Source organism: Coturnix japonica, chromosome 27 (genome assembly GCF_054131305.1).
Source record: "Coturnix japonica strain WE chromosome 27, WE-NBRP24, whole genome shotgun sequence".
Taxonomy (NCBI): domain Eukaryota; kingdom Metazoa; phylum Chordata; class Aves; order Galliformes; family Phasianidae; genus Coturnix; species Coturnix japonica.
In genome coordinates this window covers 7,196,077-7,221,675 of record NC_140689.1, presented here as the reverse complement: position 1 = coordinate 7,221,675, position 25,599 = coordinate 7,196,077, and the positions used below count along the sequence as shown (strand labels likewise).

General features: G+C 40.7%; 1 protein-coding gene and 2 long non-coding RNA genes across 4 annotated transcripts; all 3 read left to right on the top strand.

Moving 5' to 3' along the window:
- Positions 1-929: 929 nt before the first annotated feature.
- On the top strand, positions 930-5,673 carry LOC146756451 (kinesin-like protein KIF20B). Its single transcript, XM_085524399.1, has 3 exons — positions 930-1,418; positions 3,858-5,061; positions 5,502-5,673. Exons 2-3 carry the CDS (start codon positions 3,914-3,916, stop codon positions 5,671-5,673), a joined length of 1,320 nt encoding a protein of 439 aa, XP_085380525.1. The 5' UTR covers positions 930-1,418; positions 3,858-3,913.
- Positions 5,674-6,886: 1,213 nt separating this feature from the next.
- Positions 6,887-10,602, top strand: LOC146756450 (uncharacterized). Of its 2 annotated transcripts, XR_014937446.1 has the most exons (4): positions 6,887-7,043; positions 7,994-8,158; positions 8,793-8,912; positions 10,421-10,602. It is a non-coding gene; the product is annotated as an uncharacterized LOC146756450 (long non-coding RNA). The 2 variants fall into 2 exon arrangements; XR_014937447.1 differs by lacking the exon at positions 7,994-8,158.
- A 771-nt stretch (positions 10,603-11,373) lies between these two features.
- On the top strand, positions 11,374-13,836 carry LOC146756449 (uncharacterized). The gene is made up of 3 exons (XR_014937485.1): positions 11,374-12,011; positions 12,552-12,694; positions 13,707-13,836. It is a non-coding gene; the product is annotated as an uncharacterized LOC146756449 (long non-coding RNA).
- The last annotated feature ends 11,763 nt before the right edge of the window (positions 13,837-25,599 follow it).

Here is a 25,599-nt window from a genome sequence, read left to right as displayed (position 1 = left end):
TATGTGAGTTTTACACATCTCCGTATCCTTATATAAAAAAAGAAAAACACTAATTCTATGCTTGTAATCAACACATTTTTGGAAAACTGATTTTCTGTATGTAGCTGGTACTTGCTTGAAATTGTAAACAATTCAAATTTATCTGAAGGTAGTTGTTGTTAACACAAACAACAAAAATATCAGTGTGTTCCACTAACTCCTGCCTCACACTCCTACATCAGAGGAAGAGCAACAGTAAAAGTATATTGATTAGAGTTTGAAGTACGAGTATGAATGGTCAGGATATCTCCACGTTCTATGCAGTCTATAAAACTTTATCCTGACTAAAGTACCGCGAGCTACTGAATATGTGAAGACTAGCTTGATTAAGTATGTGTGCATACCACTTCTGGTGGTTTTTGTTCATTTTTTGATGTTTGGTAGCCTGAAGTAGCTCTGAAAACATTTATAGTTAATTCTGTCACTCAAATCTCTAACCTTGTAAGCTTAGCAACTTGACCCTTCTTAGTCTTTGACTGTCTGCATCACTGCAACTTAGTATTTCCATGGTGTTAAAGCTGACTGTGATGAGTAGTCATGTCCTCACCTATTACTTCTTCCAAGAACAGGGCTCCAACTCTATCTGTGAGATTGTGTGGCCTGAACACTTCTGAAGCTTTTCTTTTCATAAGCTACTAAAGATGAATAATCAGTCCTTGGCAGTGCCAGCATGGCTTAACAATCGTCATCTTGTAAGTAAGGAAGCTTCACTTGTGGTCAAGGACACAATCTAAAATATGCGTGACAGAGCTGACTAAGCTTTAAGGTTGGATTATATCTGTCACGATGAAAGTGATTTTAGCAGCTTAGCAGAAGTGTGATGTGATGAACTTGTATGAGAGCTGACCATTTGCTCTTTGACCATGTTTGTAATTTTGTTGACTTCTTGGAAACAGGAAATTCTTTGATAAACTGGTAAACTCTTGATTGTGTGCAAGTCTTTTACTTTGTAACCTGCTCGGCTCTTGCTTTCCCTTGTATACTCTACCGAGTATTGCACTTGTCATTATCTGAAGGTGTACTTGTTCTGTCTGCTATTGAAATTTGTAACTGATGTCTATAGAGTCACTGGGTAAATATTTTAGCTGTATGGTTTTGTGTAAATATTTGCCTACAGAAGATTACTGAGACTTAAGTGCTCCTTTTGTTAAGCTTCAATGTAACTGATCTTATATCAATACAGGAAAAGACTACCTACCATTTAACTACCATTAAAGCAGAACCGGCAGAAGAGAACACTAATAAAGGAACTGAAAGCAGCCAATTTTCAGTGCTTTCAGTTAAAGCACTGAAACAAGAGAAAACTGAGTTGGAAGTGGGAAGAAAGCGCAGTACTGATGAAGATAAGCCTACTGTGGAAGAGCCACCTCCAAAGAAAGGTACAGTTTCTTCCATCGTTGAACAGGGTGTCTTCCAAAACAATAAATTGCTTCCTATTCCGGATAGGAAGCAAAAGGCTGTGAAGCGCGTACCTTATGGTATAAGGAGAAAAGCCACTGTGTTAAACTGTAAATAGAAGTAACTGTTATGTAAATATCCCTTTTTCAGAAGGTCCTATGCTGTTCATTTTTGAATGCTTAAGAATAAAAGTTTTTTGCACTATTTTTTTCCTTTTTGCTGCTTTTTCCTCATCTGTTGATGCACTTGCAGATTTGGTAATAGTTTTAAAGCAGTTTCTTTAGGATTGTTTCAACTGCTGTTGCTGATCTTCTGAGTAGCATCAGCTGCTCAAGTGCTTTTTTTTGTTTGTTTGTTTTGTTTTTCCTGAAGCAACTATCAAAATTGTTGACGACCTGCTAATTGCTCACTCATGGGCAATATTTGAGCAAAATGGTTTGGATAAGCTCTGATGCATTTAACTTCACTTCTGGGCACAGCTGAGCATCAGTGTTCCTAGAATTACGGAAGGCATATACAATGTAGAAGGGAAAATCTAAAACTTAGCTGTAGTCCCTTCCTTTCTTGTATTCCTCTTGCAAAATATGTGCAAGGGAGAAAGTCAAGGCCTTCTTTGGATGAGATGCTGTTCTTGGATGATTTGTCCCTGCTGCCTTTATTTGGCATAAATATTGAATCCTAATGTGACCACTGAATAGCATCACATATAAGCATCTTACCAGAGACTGAGGGAGGGATGTGGACTCCTCCATACTCCAAATAGTAGTGGGTTTGTTCTAATCATATGACCAAAGCTCTCATTTAAAAATTAATGACAGCAATGCTCCACATAGGAATTAAAATGGGTAGCTGATAGTCACAATGTCAGCATGAAGTTTTCTGTTAAGAAGTACTGAGTATTCAATCATGTTAAAATTTTCTTCTATTTGTGAGTATTAATAGCATCCAATTTCAAAAACCGCTTAATATATATTCTTTAGCTATGTTAAATATACTCAGTAGAACAATGAGCACAGGTATGTTGTGCTGGTTCTTTTGTAGAATTAGTTATATAAGTAGCACGAGCAAAAGTGTTTTAGGAGATGCTAGGTTATCTCAGCTTCAAGTTCAAGGTATTTACACCATTCTCTGAGCTTTTAGGTCTTGTTTCCTATGCTCTGTAATAATGCTTTTTCCCTACTTCCTGTGTAAGGAGCTTCTAGACTGAACATTACACATCTTCTCCCTAGTCTTATTTATCTTGCTTTAGTGCTTGCTTGTTGTTTTCAGCATAAAGTGTTTAGATTACTTATAAATCATATTCCCCTCACTAGTGTTGCTGGGAGCAGCAGTCAAAACCCAACACCTGGTTTGGGGTGGAATATGCCACTGATGTTTCTTCAGTATGACTTTTAAATCAGTTGAGGGCTGTATATAAAACTCCTTAGATGAGTTAAGAGGCTGTTTCCATGCAGTACATGTGAATCTGTATGTAATGCAGGCTGCACGTGGGCGCTATAAAATTCTGCATTTCTGTAGTTGTAGTAATAAAAGGACTGTACAAGAATCACCATGGAATATATTGTTGTGGTGACACAATCCCTAGTAAGTCTTGACTTATTTTTTTTAATACTTAAAGTATGCATATTATGGAATGGACATAACTGGATTCTAAAGCAATGATGAAATACAGCAGAAGTCGCTTTTGATAGAAAGAAAATGCATGTGATTTTAGCTAATTGCTCACCAGTTAAAGAAAAAAACAGCCCCAAGCTAATGGAATATTTATGGAAACTTGAATCTGCAAATTTGTACAACTTTATGAGTGAACTTTATATGCAAAAGAGTAAGTGTGGACAGAAGTAGGAATCCTCATATTTTGTTTAGAGATCAACTGAATAAGAGAGACAGATATCAACACTTAAGTGATCAACTTGTCCAGGGTTTTATCTTTCTTTTGAAAGTAAGAGGACTGTGAGTTGGAATGAAATTTCTTAGAGAACTGTTTATCTACCATTTAGATGTAGATGGAGTGATTCCTGGCTGCCTTATAGGGATTGCTGAAGCAGGGAAGATAGAAAGAATATAGCTGTGAATTATCTATCTCGTTCCCATGTTTCTTAGATCTAATAAGATTTTCTACTGGTGTGGAGTGGAAGGTTTGAGTAGTGCCATGGTAAAAGTGTTCTTCCAGACTGAAAACCTTTTGCTGTTAATTCTGTATAGAAATCTGAGGCACCTGATTACGTGTCCAGAGGACTTTAATTCCTTCACTAGTATCAAATACTATGTGATGTGAGGGCATGGCTTGCATATTACGACAGTTTTTCACTTAGAAGTTGCTACTTGGTGTTGTGAACTGCTATGTAATAATGATTTTAATCAATCTGAGCTACATTCCTTTTCCCTTTTTTTTGTTTGTTTGTTTGTTTGTTTTACAGTAGTTGTAAATGAGAGAAAGAAAAAGAACACTGTAGAGCAAAAGACAATTGAACACATGAAACAAAAGTGCTCCGCGTACCGAAAGGAAGTACTAGCACTGAGGGAAAGAACTGAAATCTTGGAACGTCATTTAACTGTGCTTGAAGAACAATGCAGAAGAGAAAAAAATAAAAAAGAAGATTTCAGTAAGCAGGTAACAAGCCTGCGTATTGAGCTTTCTTTTTCTGAAGAAACAGCTGATGTCCTCCGTGAACAAATTCTGCAGGGTCAAGCTGACTATCGGGAAATTGCTTCTGAACTGGATGAACAGAAATCTATAAATATGACACTAGAAGACAAAAATGCCCAACTAACTAACAACATAGAAGTTGCCAAAGAATATATAATTGATAAAGTGTCACAAGTAAAAGAAATGTGGACCAAATTAGATGAATTATACAAATGTCACTTAGAGTTTCACGCCATCGGTACTGACTTTGTCAGTGTAAAGGATTCCTCAGACACTGAAAAAGATGAGCCAGGGACATCTCAAATTAGTTCTGCATGCATTCAGTCACAGACTTCTTCCATCTCAGATCTTGTGCAGGACCTCTCCTTTAACTATAGTCTTGAAAGGATTTGGGAAGTATGCAGAAGTATTGTTGATGTTTCCTCACAAAAAAGTCAGCACATCAAAGCACTGCTTCAAGACGATGAAAACCTAAAGGCGGGACTGAATAATGCTGAAAATCATAATCGTCAACTTGTAATGAAGCTATGTGAGATTACAACTCACACTAGTCAGGAAGATGATCTTGTGAATCAGTTACATGAGCAAATAGAAAAGAAAACTCAGGACTTTGAAGAAAAGACTGCAGAAGATCAGAGAGTGATTGCACAATTTCAGGAGGAAGTTGCCAACTGTGAGGTAAAAATAAGAGAGCTTGAATATCGCCTGGAGGCTTACAAGCCAATGGAAGACAATGTGTCAAAACTCAATGAATTACTTAAAGAAAAAGAATCTATTATTGTTAATCTGGAGACAGTTACAGCAACTCTGCAGGAGAAGTCTGCAAATGCAGACAAAAATTTTGAAGAGTTAATTAGCAATGAAGCAAATCTGATTCAAGAAGTTATGCAGCTGAAAAACAGTTTGGAGCAGATGAAACATTCTCTTCGGGAAAAGGAAAAGAGTGAAATGGAGAAAGTGCAACGTATAGAATCGTAAGTAACCACTGAGTTAACTTAGAGCCCTTTGAGAATGAACTAGAGTTAAAAATAGTTAATGGGAACATCCCTTTGACTTAATGCATCTGCATGCTTATCAATGGCCAAACTACTACTTTAGGATGCTTTGGTATGCTACTTGAGTTCCAAGGGAAAACAGGAGTGTGCAAGGAAATAAAGAATAATATGGGGATTTCTGGTGGTTTTGTTGTACATCCCTCAGAATAGCATCTGAATAATTTATTGCTTCAGCATCTGATTATGAGAAGCAAGCTAAAATTTGAAAGTAATTGTTTAAATCTTGTCACTGGTCTGGATAGATTTAAGAGTCTATTTACAAATAGAAACCAACAGGCAGGGCATGGATTAAGCTGTAATTGCTGTTTCCATGAGATGTGTAACAGTAATGTTCTTTGTCTCTTTATTTCTAACATAAGGCTCGAAAATATTCTTTCTGAGAGTTCTGCCCTTGTACTGAATTTGAAAAAAGATTTGCAGAGGAAAGAAGAAGAGTATGCAGATCTAAAAGACAAACATTCTGATGCTGAGAAACAAATTCAGCAAGTACAAAGCAAGGTTTGTAGTCAACTGAGATATTTTTTTCTGTAAGATTATGCTTGGCTTTCTGCTGTTAAAACTTCTCTAACTATGAAGCTGGAAATTTCACACTAGTGTGGCTAGCAGCAAATCTTAGGTAAAGTTGCCATTGAAGCTCTAGAGGGGAGCAGAAGTTAAAACATGGTTTCACATAGATAATGAACAGAGGAAAGTAAAGTTGGTTGGTAGTCTGGAATAAGGTTTGTGAAGAGAATAGCTAATCTGCCTCTGGAGGGGACTTGTTATTATCTCTACGTTACTGGTGACTTGCCATTGGTATCCGTGGTAACTCCAAAGCCTAAAACCTAAGTCTTGTGAAAAAACGCTGATAACTGGGAAGAAGAATGCTATTTACTTGAAGAGAAATAGACTAATTTCCAGAGGCTCTTTAATATAAGCATGTATATTTTTTTCTTCAATTTCAGCTTCAGTGATGTTAATAGTTAAAATTTAATTATTAAACAAGAAGATATCTTAAAACCCATTTTGCAGGATCTTAGTCTGAAAGTTTATTGGGTGTGCTTGGGGTGGAAAATTGAAGCTTAAAAATGAATTCATGTCTTCCTTGGTAACCTTGCACTTGCTGTCGTTTTCCTACTCAGCACTTGTTTGTGAATTCCTCTTTATTTAACAAAGAAGTATTTGGCCAGGTTGGATTACAGAAGTCTTTTAATTAACCGTGAGCTGTGCTTACATTACAGGTGTCCACGATGCGTTCTGTGGAGGAATCCCTCAGGAACAAGATGGAAGAACTTGAAAGGATTAATAACCAGTTTAAGGATGAGCTGGATTATAAAGACTATACTATCCAACAACTTAAACAGGTATTTTACTTGCTCTTAATTTTTATTACATGAATGATGCAGGTTTTCCAAGCAACAGGGAAAAGGTCAAAAAAGAAAAAAGATAGAGCAAAATGAAAGTGGCCAACTGAAATTAGTGGTAGACCATGAAAGATATTCAAATAATTAGTCACTACAGAGCACTGGCAGATTGCTTTAAATACAATAATCTGCATAGTAAATACATATGTAATACATGCATATAACCTGATCTTGTTGAGTGACATCACGATATGTTAATTGAAATGTCTTACCATAAACTTTTTTTATCAGCTTGAGTCCTTATTTATGCTATATGAAAAACTTATTAATTCTAGGCTGTCTTAAAGATTCTGCTTGTTTCTACTGTGTATGCTTTTCTTTCAACATGAAATATAGGAGCTGGAGTAAAAGGACCATAATATTCAAAAGTGGCGTGAGGAGAGAGATCAGTTAGTAGAAGCTTTGGAAGAACAGCTCAAAACTTTGGCTTCTATTGCCATACAAAAAGAGACAGAAATAGCAGAACTGAGACAATCTGCCTTAAAGGATTCAAGCAAGGTCAGCTCTCCTTTCCTCCTACCTGATTAGCTACCCATAAATTCTGTAAAACTCCTGTACCTGCTCTTTGTATTCTGGGTGTGGTTCTGTTCTTGAACACTGTCGTATTGACATCATGTGCAACTAACCAAAAAAAGCACCAGCTTTTATTTTTGTTCTTCAGAAACAGAATTTCTGTTAATTACTAAAATTTCAAATTTTTCAGTAGTTCAGATAAGCAGATGTCAGTTTGATGCTTATGATCCTACAATCATACTGGACATCTGTAGCTTTTTCCGATAATTCACAGCATTTCCGGATCCCAAGCTAGGCTCAATACTCAGACAGTAGTTCTGTCTCAGGTTTCTTACTTTCTTTGCTTTCTCTGAGGTAGTATCTACAATGGCATGAAAAGACAGAAGGGGATGTGGAGAGAGATTAAGGGAAGCATCAAAAAGCAGAGGGGGGATGATCTCTGGAAGTTGCATTTCTTATTTCAACATCCAGCTTTTAATCAGGATAGCCAATCTAAGCCGTAGCATAGAATTTCAGAAGCTAAACAGAAGACTAAATGAGTTGTGCTCTTTTGAGAATGTTTGGATTCACTTTCTCTGAGAAGAAAGATGTTCTCATAGCAAAACTTCCCCTACAACTGCCGACTTTCTCACAGTACCGAGGATTTGGGAACAAATAAAAGCTCGGGTTATTATATCTTAAGGGAGATGAAGGCTGAAGCACATAAGTAAAATAGAAGAATCAAAATATATTGTATTACAACTTCCCAGGCAATTCTGTGACTACTGCACTTGTAACAGTGACCGTACAAATCCGTGAAATGTTACTGTTCTTGAATAGTTAAGTGTTCTAGCCTGCAATTCTAAAACTGATGCTACTAAGTAATTGCAATACTGCTTGTGTGTGTTAATTCCTTTTGCCAATCCCACAACTCAGCAGTTTTTACTGTTTATTAGGATAATGCAACTGTGATAGAAGAGTTAAGAAAAGAACTGGCTGACAAAGATGACTTTATAAAGGAATTAAAACAACGCATTAACCACAGTAGCCCTCAGTGTTTGCCAGAAATACCTTTACTTGAAGAAAGACAAAGTAGAAGGAATGACTCTGTAAATGAAAAGGTATGATTATATATATAGAAAGTCAGTACTTAACATCTTGTTAACCCCTTTTTGTTCTTCTGTTTTCCTAGGAGATACTGGAGCTGGAATCATTTTTCTTAGCATATAGTCCTTTAATTACATATTCAGTGATGAGTACTTGTTGGTTCTTTTTGTCTTCCACTCAAACATGAGCTCTCATCTTCTCAAAAATATTTTATTTACTAGAACACCATCTCTCTGTGTACATTATGGAACTTTTCCATGCAGTTTTCCATGTATTCGTATGTGGATGCTGAAGATTAGGCAGAGGTTTAGCCTTTGGTGTTCTAACATAGCAGCTGTGAGCGTGCAGAGTATGGGGGTAATGGATGACAAAACGACCAGCGTTACAGATTTTGTCCCTAAATAATGTCTCGCTTTCTCTCTTTTGGAGGCAGAATACTGCCTGAGACTGTTAGTGAGACCCAGTAGGGTGTATCTGAAGATCACACAATGAATAGATGTTACTACCTTCCCACACTTGTGCTGTGTTTCAGCTTACGTGTTCATGTGGCGTCTGAGCTTGAGGTTTTACACTGTAACTTTAGAAAACTCGAGATATTTTGGAGGTCTAATGCATAGCCTAATCTTTACTCCTTTTAAATATTTACAGCCTAGGAAACAACAAAGCAAAACTAAAACTGGAGAAAGTATTCCATTAAGATGCAAAGCTGAAGACAATTATTTGCCACGTCGATGTACTAGGAGCCTCACTTCATTAAATGAATCTGAGGTTAGTATGAAACTTCAGATCTGAAAATGTTGTGATTGTATTGCTTTTGATAAGGAATGAGTAGGAAAAGATCTCATGTTTTCTAAACAATTCCCAAGTTTTAATTTATTTATCCCTTTCAAGGTGATCAGATCACCTGTTTTTATAGCCTTTGATAGGAAAAAAAGCTGTTGAAACAATTGTGTGATGAATTTTTGTCAGGTGCTGTTGAAAACTCTCCTCATGTTAATGCTTATGAAGTGGCTCATAATTAGATAAGTTACTTGGAAAAAATTCATGGAGCCACTGAAACAGGCACAGCAAATTGAACTTATTTTCTTCCTCTGCAGGATTTCTGGATATTGTTTTGTTAGCAGATGATGTTGATCATTCCTATATAAGTTTTTAATTGCTAACTTTCATAAAACAGCAGTTACATATATTTTAAAAACAAAGTATTTATTAACCAACTTAATTCTTGGAAATACAGTGGGTGGTGATACTCCATTCAGATTCTTAGCAGAGTCTGATAAAGTGGCTCTGACTACTTTTTGTCTTTCTACAATCTTTGGTAACTTTTTGAGAGGAAGAAGACTCCCCTCAGGGGGTGGGAACAGTGTAAGTAGTAAAAGCTGCTAGTCTGTGTTTGGGACACTGGAGTTTGCTAGTTACTAGCAGCAGTAGAAGCAGCCATCTACCATTTTCTGATGTCCCCAGCAGCCTGTCTTCCATGTGTTCAACCAGCATCTGAACTCATTTTTGATATGCTAGCTGAATTCCTGCCATAGAGAAGGAGGAGTCCAGGTGATCTCAGTTCTGACTTTGTTGTTCCTGTTGAGAAAAGCAGGATTGGGTGGATTGTGGACAGTAAGTGCTGCTGGGGAAATGCATACTGACATTTCCCTGTCACTTAGCTGTGCATTTGCTGCCATTTGACCATGAGCAGGTACATGATAGCCTTCAGCTTAAGTACGGTGTCATTGCTTGAATGTCTGTATTCTCTCCAGGGAAAAGATAGCAATGGAGTTCTTTAATGACTTGTACTGGGCTTGCACCTTGCCAGCTGGACCTTACTTATGTAAATAACATCTCTAGTGTAGAAGAGAAGGGCAAATTCCCTAAGATTAAGCTGGAAGTTAATCGAACACTTGAATCAAATGCTCCTGTTCCTGCCCAGTTCTGACGCAGCAGAGTTGAGATGAAGAAAATCGTGTCAGTTCTACCACCATTCTCTATTAAAAAAAAAGTGTAGTTGTCTGTGCCCTTGAGAAAAAATGACTTGTAAAGTATCAGGCTCAGTTTAACATGGGGAACTTTTTTTGTGATCATAGATTGGAAATAATTTTAAATGTAACAAGTTCTAGGAAAGAAGGGTAAAACTCTGCTGTAACTGAAATAGACTCCTTCTGTTACAAGTGTTCTTACAGCAGGAAAATTGAATGCTTACATATCCTTTTCCAGATGCTTTATAGCTTTTTAATCTCATGGCTACCTTAACACTTGCACTTAAAATTCTTCTGTGCTATCAGGAGCATTTGGAAACTGTCCTCGACTCTTCTGGAGTGTCCGCAGAAAATGGCAAAACTAGTCGGTTCCCAAAACCGGAGCTGGAAATCCCACTGACACCTCTGCAACCTGATAAGATGGAGATAAAGCAGCACGGCAGCATGATACCTTTAGGAGTGAAAATGCCTAAGGCAAAAAAGAAAAGAAGTGGATGAGGTATGACCTAGACCCAACAGAAAACAAAATATCTGGTGCCTTTTTACCATTCTCATTCAAGCATTAAAAAAATGCTATTTCTACCTCAGTAAAGTAGTTGAAGAATTTAATCAATGAACTGCTTTAATGAACAAAACTAATAGCCAAGCTCAGTGATAATGGTTTAAGAGAAGGGAAATTCTCTTAACTCCATTGTGTATTTTCTTTGAAACCTGTAGACATAAATCAGCTTTTTAGACATCATGAGATGTCTAATACTGATATCTTAATGTCCTGTTTTTATAATTGAATGCTTATTTATTATTTGATTTACAGTGGAATAGTTACCACTAGCAGATACTTCCCTACTATTAGCAAAAGTGTTTAAAGTGTTCACTTTTGTGACATCAATTGTTCTTTCCAAAAGAATCATGGCTGAAACGTGTCTTATTTTCCCAGGATTTGGTGAAAAGTGAGAACACGAAAAATACAAAATCTGTCATGGCTTTTAATTCCCCCTTTTGCAAGTGACGAGAAAATGGTTGGTTTTTGTTCTAGTTTTGAAGCTAGCTTGGGACTTCCTGTAATTGTTAATTAATTATTAATTAATTGATCCTGTAACACGAAAGAAGCAGTGTCTTATCCTTATGTGTATACGTGAATGGGAATCTTACATGCTTATGAGCTCTTCCTATTAAATTCCATAAGCTAACCAAAGGGCAAGGCAGTCTGTCCCCAGAGCGTGTAATGGCTGTACTGTGTAATGATTTGGAGGGAAGGATATTGCACACTGAATAGTTGGGAAGAGAAGCTTTAGTGTATTATCGTGTGCTTTTGTAAGTGAAGCCCTTGTATTAAACTAAGGTTCATATCATTAATATGCATGGCAGTTATTAAAAACAGATGTTCACATGTGATAGCAGTATCCTTGGCATGGTCAGAGTATGAGTAGTAGATTTTTCCCATTTGTTGTCTTCTGTTTTGTATGTTTGTTTATTTTATGTAATTAGAACAGCTTATGTAAGAAACAACTCCACCGCTTGGGAGCTACTTTTAAAGAAACTACTGCCTTATTAAGAAACTTTAAGAAACGTATGCCTTGAAATAGCTGAGATTTTGACAACTCCCTAAAGGGTATAAAATTGTCTACATTACTTGCCGTTGTGGTATCATCAGCATAATGAACAGAGGTGTCAGTAGTAAAGCTCAAAATGTCAACTTAAAATAACGTTGAACTAAAATGAAGTTTAAACAATGCTCTTGTTTCACATGTTCACATCTCTGTTGAACAGAAATACGGAAAAGACTACTTCCTGAGAAAGCGAGTACATGCTTCAAGACTGACTAAAAAGAAGGATGAAACACTGCAAAAAGTTGGAGATTTTATTCAAAGCTCTCCTTCTATTATACACCATAAAGGTTGGTGTAGAATAAGTTTTATTCCATGTTTTCTAGACATTGTAGAATGGCTTGTTTCTGCTGTAGGCTATTAATGTATGTGTTCTTAGAGAACTTGTCTGCCATGTTAAGTTGTCCTTTGATTTATGAAGTAAATGCATTTATTCGTCTCTTCAGAGATTCATTATTACTTTTGTGAAAACCTACAAGTATACAGAGAAAGTTGGTTCTGTCTTGTGCTTCTGTCAGCACGAAAGTTAGGCCTGTTGTTTAACTCCTGCTGAAGTTTCTGACTTCCAGCGACTTCTGAGCCATGATTGTCTTTCATGCTCCATTTTAATGTGTGCTTTAAGCTGCCGTACCTGAACCTATAAACAGTTTCAGCTATAGAAGCAATAAAGAACCTCGATGAACAAATACAATTTCTGAGTATTTTCACTTAAATTTTAGGTGTCATTTATAAACCAAGTTTGTTACGAAGCTTTTTTTGCATTCAGTGATTTAAAGACTCACAAAACCAGTAAGTTGACTGGTTTATGTATCAAAACAAATTTCTTCTAGCCAAGAAGCTGATGTCAGCAGTAAGTTCTCCTAAATCAAACGAACCTGAAAGTCTCGAAGAAGGAGAGACCAAGCCAAAACGATCCAAAAGGAAGCTGTATTCCATTGCCGTTTCTGGCCCTCTAGATATACCTGCTTCTTCGGTAAGCGATTATAATGTAGTCTTGGCTTAAAATAAACTACTAAGGAGTCCAAACAGACTGGAGGTTTCATCTATTTGCAGGGGGAGGTTGAAAGTACTGAGGTATTTCTTTATTCTACCAAGTCATTCTTGTTGGTCTTCCTGCTGTTCTGTTTTATTTTGTCCTCAAAGATCTCTGTGTTTGGCTGGCTTACAGTTTACTAAGTAGGTGATGTAGCAATCACGGAGATGTCTTCTAATTTGGAATCATAGATAATTTCAGTGTGTTGGAGTGGAATTATTCTACTACACGCTTTTCTAGAGCACAACTTAGACAGCTTTTTAGGTATGCTTAAACTATGATCTCCTGTCTAAGCCAACTTGCAAAGGATCCGATGTGCCAGTTTCATGACTCTGTCGGCAGCTATTGTGCTAAAAACATTCTTGCTCTGTTGGAACTGCATCTTTTAATTATATTAGAGTCCTTTTTCTGTTCAGCATAGTGATCATTTGCCCATACTGTAATATCCCTCTGAATTTTTTGATGATTTGACGAATGATAGGGGCAGAAACCAAAATGTTATATTTTTTTTGTTATAGGATGAAGAAGATGAGAATTTCTTCTCTCACTGTAGTTCTGAGAACATGGAACTGAACCGAGAACTGAAATTCTGGGCAAGTCATAGCTACAGGGATTGAGGCTAAAAATGTTTTCTGAACGCTTCATGTTTCACAAAACAAGTATTATAATACTCTTTTGAAAACAAGTATTTCAAAATGAAACCTGCCTTCAGGCTTTCCTCAGATGTGTGTGCTTTTTTAAAATAAACAGGATTTTGTACATTCTCCATATTTGTTCCTTGTGATTAAGCTGCATTAAAATGATCTCGGTATCCCATAGTTTTCTGAATAAAATATAATAAGCAAATTCCATTCTGAAATCCATTTAGGGGAAGAAATATGTTTGCGTGGGTCAAGAAGAGCTTGTCAGTCTTGTGTGAAAAGATGAGTAACTTTTGAAATGTTTTCTTCAGGAATCTGAGGAACAAAAGAAGGAAAGTGATCATCTGATCATCAAGCGACGGCTGAGATCCAGAACAGCTAAAAAACCTTGAAGAAGCGTGTTTGTTCCCCTTTCTCAGGACATACTTTCATCGTATTATTAAAACTGGTTGTTAATAAACAGTAACAGTTACTCCGTTGTGTTCTTAAATTTGTATATAGGTGTTTGTTGCAGAACGGCGGGAGAAAAGCAGACGACCACACCTGTCATTGACATATGATCAGTGAATCTCATTTATTCCTTGGCTGCGTGTACCTTTATAATACGGATAATTAGCTCATACATATTGCAAAAGTGGAGCTCATCATTGGTTCCCAATTACATACCATCCCCGAGTATCTTAACAGCTTGTTGTTATCATCCTGAAAGATACTCCCTTGCTGAGTTCCCAGAACCATGGCTAGTTTCTCACCATCACAGGGCATCCTGATGTTCTCACTGTCCTTGCAGGTGTTATGGCTGCTTGATTAACCACACCGTGTTTACGACCCTTCTCAGCTAACTAGCTGTAAAAAACACTCTCTACAGGACCCCACAGATTACCTTCAGAATTCAACAGTTAGTTCTGTTTCCTTTCTGAGTGCATAACAACCTGAGCAAATGAATTGAATGACATGGCTTGTTAGTCTGGTACAAACTCTGCTGTACACTGGAACTTGGTCCATTTGTAAGCAGGACTTTGTCCATCTCTGCAGGACAGCAGAAAACCCTTTGTGCTAATCATGATGCCAAGAAGCAGAATGCAGCAAATGGCAGATGATTCAAGTGCTTCAGGTGTTCATTTCCTTAAAACTGTGAATAGTTTTGGACTGAGAGTTTGTAAGCAGAACGGAGCTCTTAAAGCTGTCAGAGATTATTTCTGCACTGTTCAATTCTATCTGCATAACATACACAGGATCTCAGAACTGCGTTGCTTAAACTGGTGGAACGTGTTGAAGTGAACTGGGATGAGCAAGTTTTAGAACTTAGTCAGAGTGCTGTAAAAAATGGATAATCTCATGAGTATTAAGGTACAGGATTGCTATTTCTGCACTGAATTTGTTTTTATTTTACATGGCTGTGATCTGAAAGTTGCTTGAAACGCAGGCACCTAGGCACTGTTGTGTAACTGAATTTCACACATGATAGGTCCTGAAATATCCTGGAATCTAAAACTCTGACTTGTTTTAAGTCTGCTGCTTGAGTCTAATCAGGGTCATAGTGTCTGTGTGCAGTGTTTCTTTCCCTGTAATGCTCCACATCATTTCATTTTGGGAATATTGAAGGAAATGGACTATGTGCCATAACTGTTGTTAGAACAAAGTATGTCTGGTGTGATCTTATGCATAGGTTCTGTAACTGCTCTTCACAGCTCAGGTGTTTGACCTTCCTTTTGGTGAAGTGATGAAATACCGCTGGTTTCTATTTGTGCTTCTAGGCACATTGAAGCTCTTAGGAATACAACAATTGTCTCCAGTTCTTTTCAATGATATCAGTAACAGCTCGAGTGCTGCTGCCCACTAGGTAGACCCAAAGAAGCGAACTACAGTGAAACAACACACGAGCTGGACCTGCACGAGGATCACTTTCAAGACAGTGGCACTGTTGCTTGAAGCCTATTTGCTTCTTCCTGCCGCCACTCTATTACCAAGTATCAACAACCTCTTTCATGATTCAACTTGCAAACGTTTGACACTAACCCTTGTGTTTCTATGCCTTCCTAGGTGATTCGAGCCCTTGTCAACCCCAAAGATCCAAACCAAGTAGTGATGTGCAGTGTGTTTCCATCAATGGAGAGTTCTTATTAAGCATGAATCGCTGCAATTTGGATGACAGCCTTCCACATGGTAACAGTGATGGACACAAGGGGCTCATCCACGTTCATGCTCTCATATCTCCTGGCTCTGCTGAAGATGCTGACCTGAGCCTGCCAGACACAGCAGTCACCTGCCTGGATTGTGACCCAGCGCCTTTGCAGTGCTGCCCATCCCAAGCACAGCCCGAGTGCCCCAACAGCAGCACCACCATGCAGGAGCAGGTCAGCATCAGTGAGGTGAAGCTGAGCATCTTAGATGGGGACTTAGAGTCAGGCTGCCAGTCCCAGGCACCAGGCAGCAGCACCAGCTCTGAGCCACTCTCATCTTGACAAGAGGAGTCCCATCTTCACCCTTGACCTCTCAAGCCCTCCTGTCTTTTATTGAATAAAGTCACTCTCATGCTCAGTCATCACCTTGACTGCATTCCGAGTCTTCATTCACAGGGATTGGGATGAATGCAACAAACAGCAAGGCAGCTCAGCTTGCAACACTCTGGCTGTGGGGTTCGTGCAGGCAGAGCTCTGGGTTCCCATTTTGCCTGGCTTTGGGATGTCTGCAGCAAGATCTCTACCATTTTGTATGGGAGCAAATAATCTCTAGCATCCAGGTTGCTGCTCATGGTAATCCCAGTCTTCCTGGCTGTCGCTCTGTGATACCTTTCAAAGCCTTTTGATACTCTTTGATGCCTTGGCTGCTCCCTAACACCTCTGTGCTCCTGCCATGTTGACTCACGTCTCCCACTTTTAAGCTGGCTTTGCAGATCATCTCCAGCCCTGTCATCATCACGCTGCAGCAGGAGGTGCTCACCTGGCCCAATGTCTGGCAGTACTGCTTGTTCTGCAGATGAGCAGCTGCCTCCTCATCTCTTCAGCTACAGTAGTTTTTCTCAGGGAAGTTAGATGCAGTCATGCTCCTCTGGATTTGGTGTGTTAAATCCATGCTGCATGGCAGCAGTCAGTGCAATACAAAGGTGTTCTGTGTGCCACAGCATTTCTCCAGGGGCTGCCAAAGGTAGAAGCACAACACAGCACCATCCTTCTGACAGTAATGTCTGTGAGTGTTAGACATGTGAGCACTGCATCATCCCCAGCGTGTCAGTGCTTTTCCACACCAACCTGACTCTCACACTCTGCACTGAATGTAACTCTGCTCTTGTGGAGACAAATGCTTTCTGTCACATCCTCCATCCCTGCAACCATTTGCCGGTAGGCAGCTCTTGCAGAAGAATCAAGCAGCAGAACCTTTTGCTCACCCTACAGCATGCAAATGCTATGAAAGCAGAAATAACCTGGCATGCTCTGGGTCTGCAAGGCTGCACAGATGGGAGAGGTAGATTGTGTTTTTGCAGTGGAAGTTTCCAGTATTTTCAGTACATAGTGTAGGCCCTAACTGAATGTATAACCCTCTTGTAAAACAGCTGTATAAGTAGTTTTTGCACCAAGAAAGTTGCTGAACAGAGTTAAGTTCAGACTGGGGGCATTCTGACATGGGTAGAATTGAGACAAGCACAAGATAAATACACAGGGTGGGTAGAGCCCAGCACAGGACAGAATGAATGTACTGACTTTTGGAAACATTGCCCTTCTCTCTCCACAGAAAAGTACAAGGCAGACCTAAAAACAAGAGGTTGGTGATTGACCTTATATGGAAATGAATCCTAGCAACAGTCTCGAGGAGTCTGTGAGCCTGAGATGCTCAACCAATGAGAGCCACGAGAGCATTACCTGCATTGGGTTTAGGGCATAGAACAGAATTGATTTCACTGACTGGTGTGCAATTTCTCCCCTGCCAATAGGGGATGTGCGCGCAGTATTGCAGTAATGAATAAGCACTGCTGCTATCGCTGCCATCTTTGCCTAACTAGAAATCTTTGACTTTGAGAGTTTCTCACACAAGGGGAGAGGGTAAGAAAGTAAAGAGGCACAGAAAACTAAGGAAAACTGCTCTTCTTATCTATAAAAATTGATACAATTGATGCTGTCGTGCATTTTTTTAAAATTTATTTATTTTTAATTTTTTGCCAATGTCAGTTAGATTGTTTTAAAATATCTACACACCAAAATCTGACTACCAAGCAATTGTAATGGAAATGAAATGAAGGTGAGTTAGCGGAAAGCACAAGGTCATATTATATTAGGCTCTAGCAAATTTACAGGCAGTCACTGCATGAAGAGGTAGATCTGAGTTGCACATTATATGATTCCCACAAAGATTAATGAAATCTGAAGCTTTCAATTTTTTTTTTTATTATTCTTTTTTCATTTCATTTTTAAACAACTGAACCAGACCCCAACCCTCACAGGAGCTGTAAAGATAACAGCATTAACCTGCAATGTAACTCTAATCCTAACCCTTACCCTGATTCTAAAATCGTCTCTAACTCCAAATGTAACAACAAAAATGATGCTAGAAGTTTGTAGCAAAAGGAACCTTAACCCTGATCATAATCCAAAAAAAAAAAAATCATTATGGTAACAATAATCTTTACCTTAAGAGTAATATTAATCAGAGCCCAGATGATGCCTGCATCCAATCAGAAGCATGCTTTGTATTATTTAAGAGTTGTATTTTTTCCAATGAACTCTCTCTATTATCACGTTTATAAAGTAACAGAGTCTGTTCTTTTTCTCCTGACACTGTGCCTTACTCCTGACATCCCCTGAAGATGACCCAGATAGGGCACCATCAAAGTAATGCTAATAGTAATGACAACCCTAAGGGTATCTCTAGCCTCAGTGTTAATGGGACGCTAACAACAATCCCAACAGCCTTAAACATTCTGGTGGTGTGAAAGAGGTGCTGCCTTGCACATGCTGGGCAGTCCCATTGCCTGTTAAATGCAGGCGGCAGCGTAGAAACATGATGCCCGTGGTCAGAATGCCCTGTGGCAGATCCTGGCACCGGAGAACTGACCGGAGAACCATGAGAGAACTGACAACAAATCACTCGACATCAGAACCGACCCAGTGGTTATTTACAAGCCTTGGGTGACCCAGACAGGATCTCAGAGTGGTGAATGTAGGTACAGAAGTTGTTACTACTCTGTTTTCTTCTAAAAGATGCTCAGCTGCTTTGCGTTTCAGACCATCCCTGGCTTCACTGTGTGCATCTGTCCAATTGATACCAGGTGTTTTTTCATCTCGGAAGTTGGGGGGGGCGGGGGAGAGGGGAAACAGACATCAATTCAATTACTCATTTATTTATTGACAGAGATTCATGTTTGCTACGTTTGGAGAAGATTTATTTGTTTGCTGTGGTTTGATTTTTTCTTTTTTTCTTTTCCCACTCCTCCTCCCCTCCCCCCCCCCCCCTTTTTTTTTTAATCCATCTTTGTGTTCTTCCCCTATAATCAAAAGAGAACGGATCCCCAGGGTCTGTCCCGCAGACGTTTTTTCTGTGTTGTCTGCTGCCACCTGCTGGCCAATACACGGAACTGCCACTGTTGGGCGTTTGGTGCCGCAGGAAGCACAACGCAGATCTGAGTTCTGACCGGTCTACGCAGCAAATCCGCCAATCTTTATTGTGATAAGCCCTCCACATGGCATTGCGCACGCACTCGAACACGCAGCAGGCATAGATTTCTCCTAACTCCTTGAGGAGCAGGCAAGCAGAACAACTGAGCGCACCACTGCTTGTGATTGGGCCACCCCCATCATAGAGATGTGTGTTAGATCTTTTACCCACCCCTGGACTGGCCTAGTTGTTTAACGATAACCTCTGAAATCTGAATTACAGGATCTACCACCTGTAGTGTATAATAGGTAGCCAATAAATGCTTTTCAACTGTGATGTATCTTTATTCTGCTCCATGCCAAACCTGTGACCAAAACCTCATGGGGGTTCACAAAGAACTCTGGCTCTGCCAGAGCCCCCATCCAGACCCTTCTTGAGTTACATTCACATCTAGTTTAGCTGAAAAGGTTGGACTATAAATACTCAGTGCTTGGGCCTGTTTAACAGATATTTTTTCCTGATTATGCTGTCCATTGATCTTTTTAAACTGAACTCCTGCTCTAATCTGGTCTTTAAACATTTGTTGTCTCAAGACCCTAATGGGTCCAGACTGGATTACCTTAGGGGCTGGACGCCTAAGTCATGGCAGCAGATGGTTCTCTGACCTTTCCACCACCATTCAGAGCCTGCATCTGGCCATAGGCACTCTTGTCTCCCCATCAATTGGGCAGCCTGTTGTATTACAGCACCTGAGGGCCACTGAGGGGTTCAGTATGGATAACATAGACCCATCCTGATGTAAAGGTGATGGCTGTAGGATGAGATCCCTCGTTCCTGATGAAAAATTTATTGACTGGGCTCTCAAAATCATCTTCATAGATTGCCTCTTTCATGCCTAATTCTCTAATATAATTTTGTAAGTCCTCCATAGAGGACCACAGGCTGATATTTAATGGTATGTCATTCTTATTTGGCAATGTTATATGACACACAGCCATAAATCATTCACTGATCAAATGGCTATCCTCATTATGTTGGACAGAGCATACAGTCTTTGCCTGAGGGCAGGGTGAGTAGTAATGGATGTCAGTTTTGAAATTTCCAGTCCGTTCACCACAGCGCTTTCTGCCTCCATGTCCCATAACCAGAGCAGCTATGCTGGCATGCTCTCTTGGTTTCTGTCTAAACCACTGTACTATATCCAACAGTTCAGCTGCTGTATTATGGGCAGCAGGGTTTGGGGGGTTGGACACTGGTCAGGGCACTCCCACCAGCCTATCCTGCATTTTTTTTTTTTCATTTTTGGGTTACAATCAGTCAGATCTCAAATAGATGTAGTCCAAATGGAACCTCAAAATCTGACCTTTTAGTGCCTTCATTTACAGAGTCCATTTTATACAGATTCCCTCGTACAGGGTCCCCATGGTCTTCCAGAGAGATGTTTCTGATCTTCCATAGGAGAATGATTGAATTAGGTTTTTTCCCCATCAAAACTGCCACCTGTCTTTCCAGTTTTTCAACACTATCATTCAATAGCTGATTTGCATCAGCCTGAGCCTCTTCAGTTATGTTCAGACAGTTCAAGGCCATTAAAAGTGGCCATGCCACCATGAACACAGCTAACTGTCATTCTCAAGTTGTAAGTATGTCTTTGCTAAGACCATGGAAATACTCAGTCAGGTGGGCCAGGGACTCATGGACCCTCCCTCCGTCCAACACAGGGCCCCATTTTTCAGTGACAGAAGCAATGCTGCATTTTGAGGATCCTAGGAATCCCAGGACATGCCCTGACAAAAGGTCATTCAAAGGGGTAGTCTTTCCCCATCCAAACAACTCCATGATATTCACAGAATCACAGAATTGTAGGGGTTGGAAGGGACCTCCAGAGACCACTGAGTCCAGCCCCCTGCCAAAGCAGGTTCCCTACACCACGTTGCACAGCTCGGCATCCAGGCAGGTCTTGAATATCTCCAGAGAAGGAGATTCCACAACCACCCTGGGCAGCCTGTTCCAGTGCTCTGTCGCTCTCACCGTAAAGAAGGTATTGCACACATTAGTGCAGAACTTACTATGGTGCAGTTTCTGTCTGTTTCCCCTTGTCCCGTCTCCACACACTGCTGAAAAGAGTCTGGCCTCAACACTTTGCCCCCCACACCTCAAATATTTATAGACCTGGATCCTGTCCCCTCTCAGCCTTCTTTTCTCAAGGCTAAACAGACCCAGTTCCCTCAGTCTCTCCTCATTGGGGAGATGCTCCAGGCCCTTCACCATCTTTGTGGCCCTCTGCTGGACTCTTTCTAAGAGATCCCTGTCTTTTTTTTACTGGGGAGCCCAGAACTGGACACAATATTCCAGATGAAGCCTCACCAGGGCAGAGTAGAGGGGGAGGATCACCTCCTTCGACCTGCTGGACACGCTCTTTTTAATACACCCGAGGATGCCATTGGTTTTTTTGGCTACAAGGGCACACTGCTGGCCCAGGTCCCTCTCAGCAGAGCTCCTCTCCAGCAGCTCATCCCCCAGCCTGTACTGGTGCATGCAATTATTTCTAACCAGGTGCAAGACTCTACACTTGCTTTTGTTAAACCTCATCCGGTTTCTTACTGCCCAGCTCTCCAGCCTGTCCAGGTCTCGCTGAATGGCAGCACAGCCTTCAGGTGTGTCAGCCAATCCTCCCAACTTCATGACATCAGCAAACTTGCTGAGGGTGGTTATTGATGAAGATGTTGAACAAGACCGGACCCAGCACAGACCCCTGGGGGACGCTGCTAGTTACAGGCCCTCAGCCAGACACTGCGCCGCCAACGACAACCCTCTGCACTCTGCCAGTCAGCCAATTCTCGACCCACTTCACTGTCCACTCACCTATCCCATACTTCCTCAACTTTGGTATAAGTATGTCATGGGAGACTGTATCAGTTATAGAGGTTATAGAGTTCAATTCCTGTAGTCAATTTGGCGGCCCAGGTGGGACCAGCTCTGTTCGCTGCAGGACCAGCTGAGAGGGAGACACTTTTGGCGCACCCTGAGATTTCTCTGAAGGACTCCCTTCCTCACCTGATCACTGCAGGGACAGACAAGGACCACCCATAGGTGGACCAGGTATGTGTATGGTAAGTGGAGCCCATATGTCTTGAGGAGACATCCTACACAGTTTACAGCCATACATGCTGCTCCCAGGGAGGTGAGCTCATGGCTTTGGTTGCCAGCTGGGTAGGAAGACTCCTTGGGTGAGTTCCTATGAAAGGGAACTGTATGTCATATGAATGGAAACAAGAACAAATACTCTCTCCCAGGTGGTTGGCAATAGGAGGGACCTAGGTTGGTCTCTCCTACGGGTATGGGATATAGTGGATAGCCTGTCAAATGGTAGCCTGGGTTCTCCAAGTTGTAATCATGGGGCTTATAGGTTGTATGTTCAATATTATCATCTGCTTTAAGTGTTTGGTACCGTGTGTCAAGCTGACTCTGGGAAAAACATTAACGTTTGCAACTGGTCGACCAGAGTATGAGTGTTATTAAGATTCCAGCTAGAAAACGTTGTCAGCGTTGTGTAGTATGAATAAACCATGGTTTTTGATCTAAATGTCAGAGTGAGTGTGGTGTGAGTGAGACACAGAACAGCTGCAGGGTGAGTGCCGAGTCCCGACCCGTGTTTCCTTCCTCCTGTGAGGGAAATGGCCAGACACGGACAAAGTGAAAGACTGTGTTGTCTGTCCACTCATAAGTACTTTCTGCTTGTATGTAAGAAGATGGGAGTTTGTGCTCTGTAGATTAGTAAGATTGTCCTGAGGAGAGGTGTACATTCCACCCGACCAATGAGTGTCAACCCATTTATGTAATACTATGTACTGCTTGTGAGGAAGTGTGTGAGGGAGGTGGTTCAGTCAGTGCTGGTTCTGTGGCACAGTGTTTATAACTGAAGAATACAGACTGTATTAAGGGAGTTTATGTGAACTGAAGAACAGTATTGTTTGACAAACTGTTTTGATGGTACAAGAAAGTGTAATTGTTAATGATATATGGAAGTGTACTTGAGGGAATGTGGAAGTGTATGTGAGCATAGAAATAGAGGAAGCATTTACAGAGGAAAAAGGATTAAAGTGAGTTTACTTGCACTGACATGAGAGCAACACCCTGCACCGCTGACCTGTGAGCTGAGCAGAGCAGAGCAGAGACACAGTCCCCGAGTATCAGGTAGTGTTATTCTGCTTACCAAAAGAATGAGTTCACTACAGAAGAGGCAAATCTTCCCCTCTGCTCCATCTGTGGCATACTCTGGAGTTCAAGGCATTGCGAAGCTATGGCACATCTACTTTCTTTCAATGATGACACCTTAGTGTGCTCTGGGCTCTCATTTCAATTGCATCTATAGAAGTCTAGGGTCATGCCAGCTGACAGGAAGCTGGCAAATGTTGTCTCATTGTAAGGAAGAGCAAGAAAGATGACATGGGCAATTATGGACCTGTCAGTCCAGAGCCTGGTAAAATTATGGAGAAAATGATGGTGGGAGTTATGGAAAAACAGCTGAAGGACAATTCTGTCATTGGTCGCAGCCAACACAAGTTTGTGAGGCAAAGGTCCTGTTTAATTTAAGCTCATTCTGTGACACAGTTATCCGTTTAGTTGACCAAGGGAAGCCAGTTGATGTAATCCTTGAGGATTTCAGTGGAGATTTTGACACTGTTTCTCACAACAACCTTCTGGACAGAATGTTCTGCATATGGCTAGACAGAAACATAATGTGGTAGGTGAACAGTTGGCCAGTAGGTCAGTCCCAAAGGATTATAGTCAGTGGGTTCCATCAGGCTGGTAGATGGTCACTGTCGGGGTCCCCAGGGTTCCATTTGGGGGCCACTTTCCTTTCATGTTTATGCAGATGACTTGCATGCAGGACTAGAAGACGTTCTGAGCAAGTTTGCTGATAAGACCAGATGAGGAGGTGCTGTTGCCTCCACTGAGGGTGGAGAGGACTTGCAGAGAGATGTGGACAAGTCAGAGAAGTGGGTACCAGTTGGTACTAAGCACCAAGTGCATAAAGTATAACAAGAACAAGTGCCTGATTGTGCACCTGGGTAGGGGCAATGCTGGACATACACACTGACTGGATATTGGACACTGGAGAGTGGTCTCACTGAAAAGGATTGGGGGTCCTGGTCTGCATCAAATTGAATGTGAGTCAGCAGTGTGCCAAGGCAGCCAGGAAAGACAACAGTCCCCTGGAGGGCATGAAGCAACTTATTGCCAGCTGGGTGAGGGAAAGGATCATCCCTCTCTGCTCTGCATTGCTACTGCCTCAGTAGCAGCACTAGGTGCACTTCTGGGCACCGCAGAACATAAAGGACATTTAACTCTGGGAGAATGTGCAAAGGAGGGCACTGGAACTCAGAGATTTGAAGTTCAGAGTTTCACAGGGATTGACTGCTTGTTCAGACTGGGCTCTTCTCACATCCCTTCTCAGATCCTGCAATGAAACATAGGTCTCATATGGGACATGAACCTCACAGCGTCCTTGCACCACATGTAGAGCCTGGGATCTTCTGTCCCCATGTCTTTCATTTAACATCATACAGACCTCCAACCCATTGCCCCAGGAAATGCCAGGAGCCAACATGAGATACAGGATCTCTCTACCACTGGTCTTGTAATCAGGGCTTGACCTGTCTGCTTCGTAAGGCAAAGGAGAGGTTTCTTAGCATGCCAGTGCCTTTGCCTGCCTGTAGTCATGGCTTCCAGTTATCTTCTCTAACAAGTCCCTTGGGAAGCTTGCTTGGTAATGTTCCTCAGTGGGCCCATTAATACTCCAAGAAACTTCACTGTTACTTCTGACTTTGTCTTGTTGAGCACTTTGTGCAAACTTCTCTCTGCACTGGAGGCTGATGAACTCAGCATCAAATGCGCCCTGGGACAATTATAACCTAAAGAATCTCCTGTGCCTTATGCCATCTTGTTATCTTCTTCACGTTATCAGAACTTGTTCAGCAAAAAGGAGGGATATCTGGAGAGAGCTTAAAGAGAAAGAATCCATTATAAATTTATTGTCTCTTTATTTATAGCTGGGTTTAAAGCAGCACTGTGCAACTGATACCAATCCACGATGTCCCAATGAGTTCTGTACTGTTACTGTGTTGACAAATGTCCTTCTCAACCTCCCCACCCAATTTCTGCTCACAATGGACCTATGGGACTTGCATCACTTTTCTTCACATCTCTCTTCTCCTCTGCATTCATCCGCTCAGTGTTAAAACTGCTTTGCACCAACTCCCACTGGCTTTCCTCAGAGAACCATCTGCACATGGAAAAGGAAAGATTTCTCTTTTTTATCTGGCCAGCAAACGGAAGGAAAGGTCATGCAATTGAATGAACAGTAAAACAGCGATCAACTGCATGCCATGTTCAAGCTGCATCTATTGAAGTTTGTCTTTCATATGGAATACTTTTAAAAGAAATGATTTATACTGAGGTAGGATAGGATAGATTGAATCACAGTGAAGGAGTTGACAACAGAGGCCATCAGACTCTGGGAGATGGAGCAAATTCCAGTAATCTCCCTGGGATAGATCAGCCAGGTACTTGAGAGGTATCAACTTAAAACTGAACAGGACATGTGAGTAT

Coding starts and splice junctions, on each gene's coding strand:
- LOC146756451 (XM_085524399.1), top strand. CDS start 3,914: ATGAAACAAAAGTGCTCCGCGTACCGAAAGGAAGTACTAGCACTGAGG. Junction 5,062..5,501: donor AAAGTGCAACGTATAGAATC/GTAAGTAACCAC, acceptor TTCTAACATAAG/GCTCGAAAATATTCTTTCTG.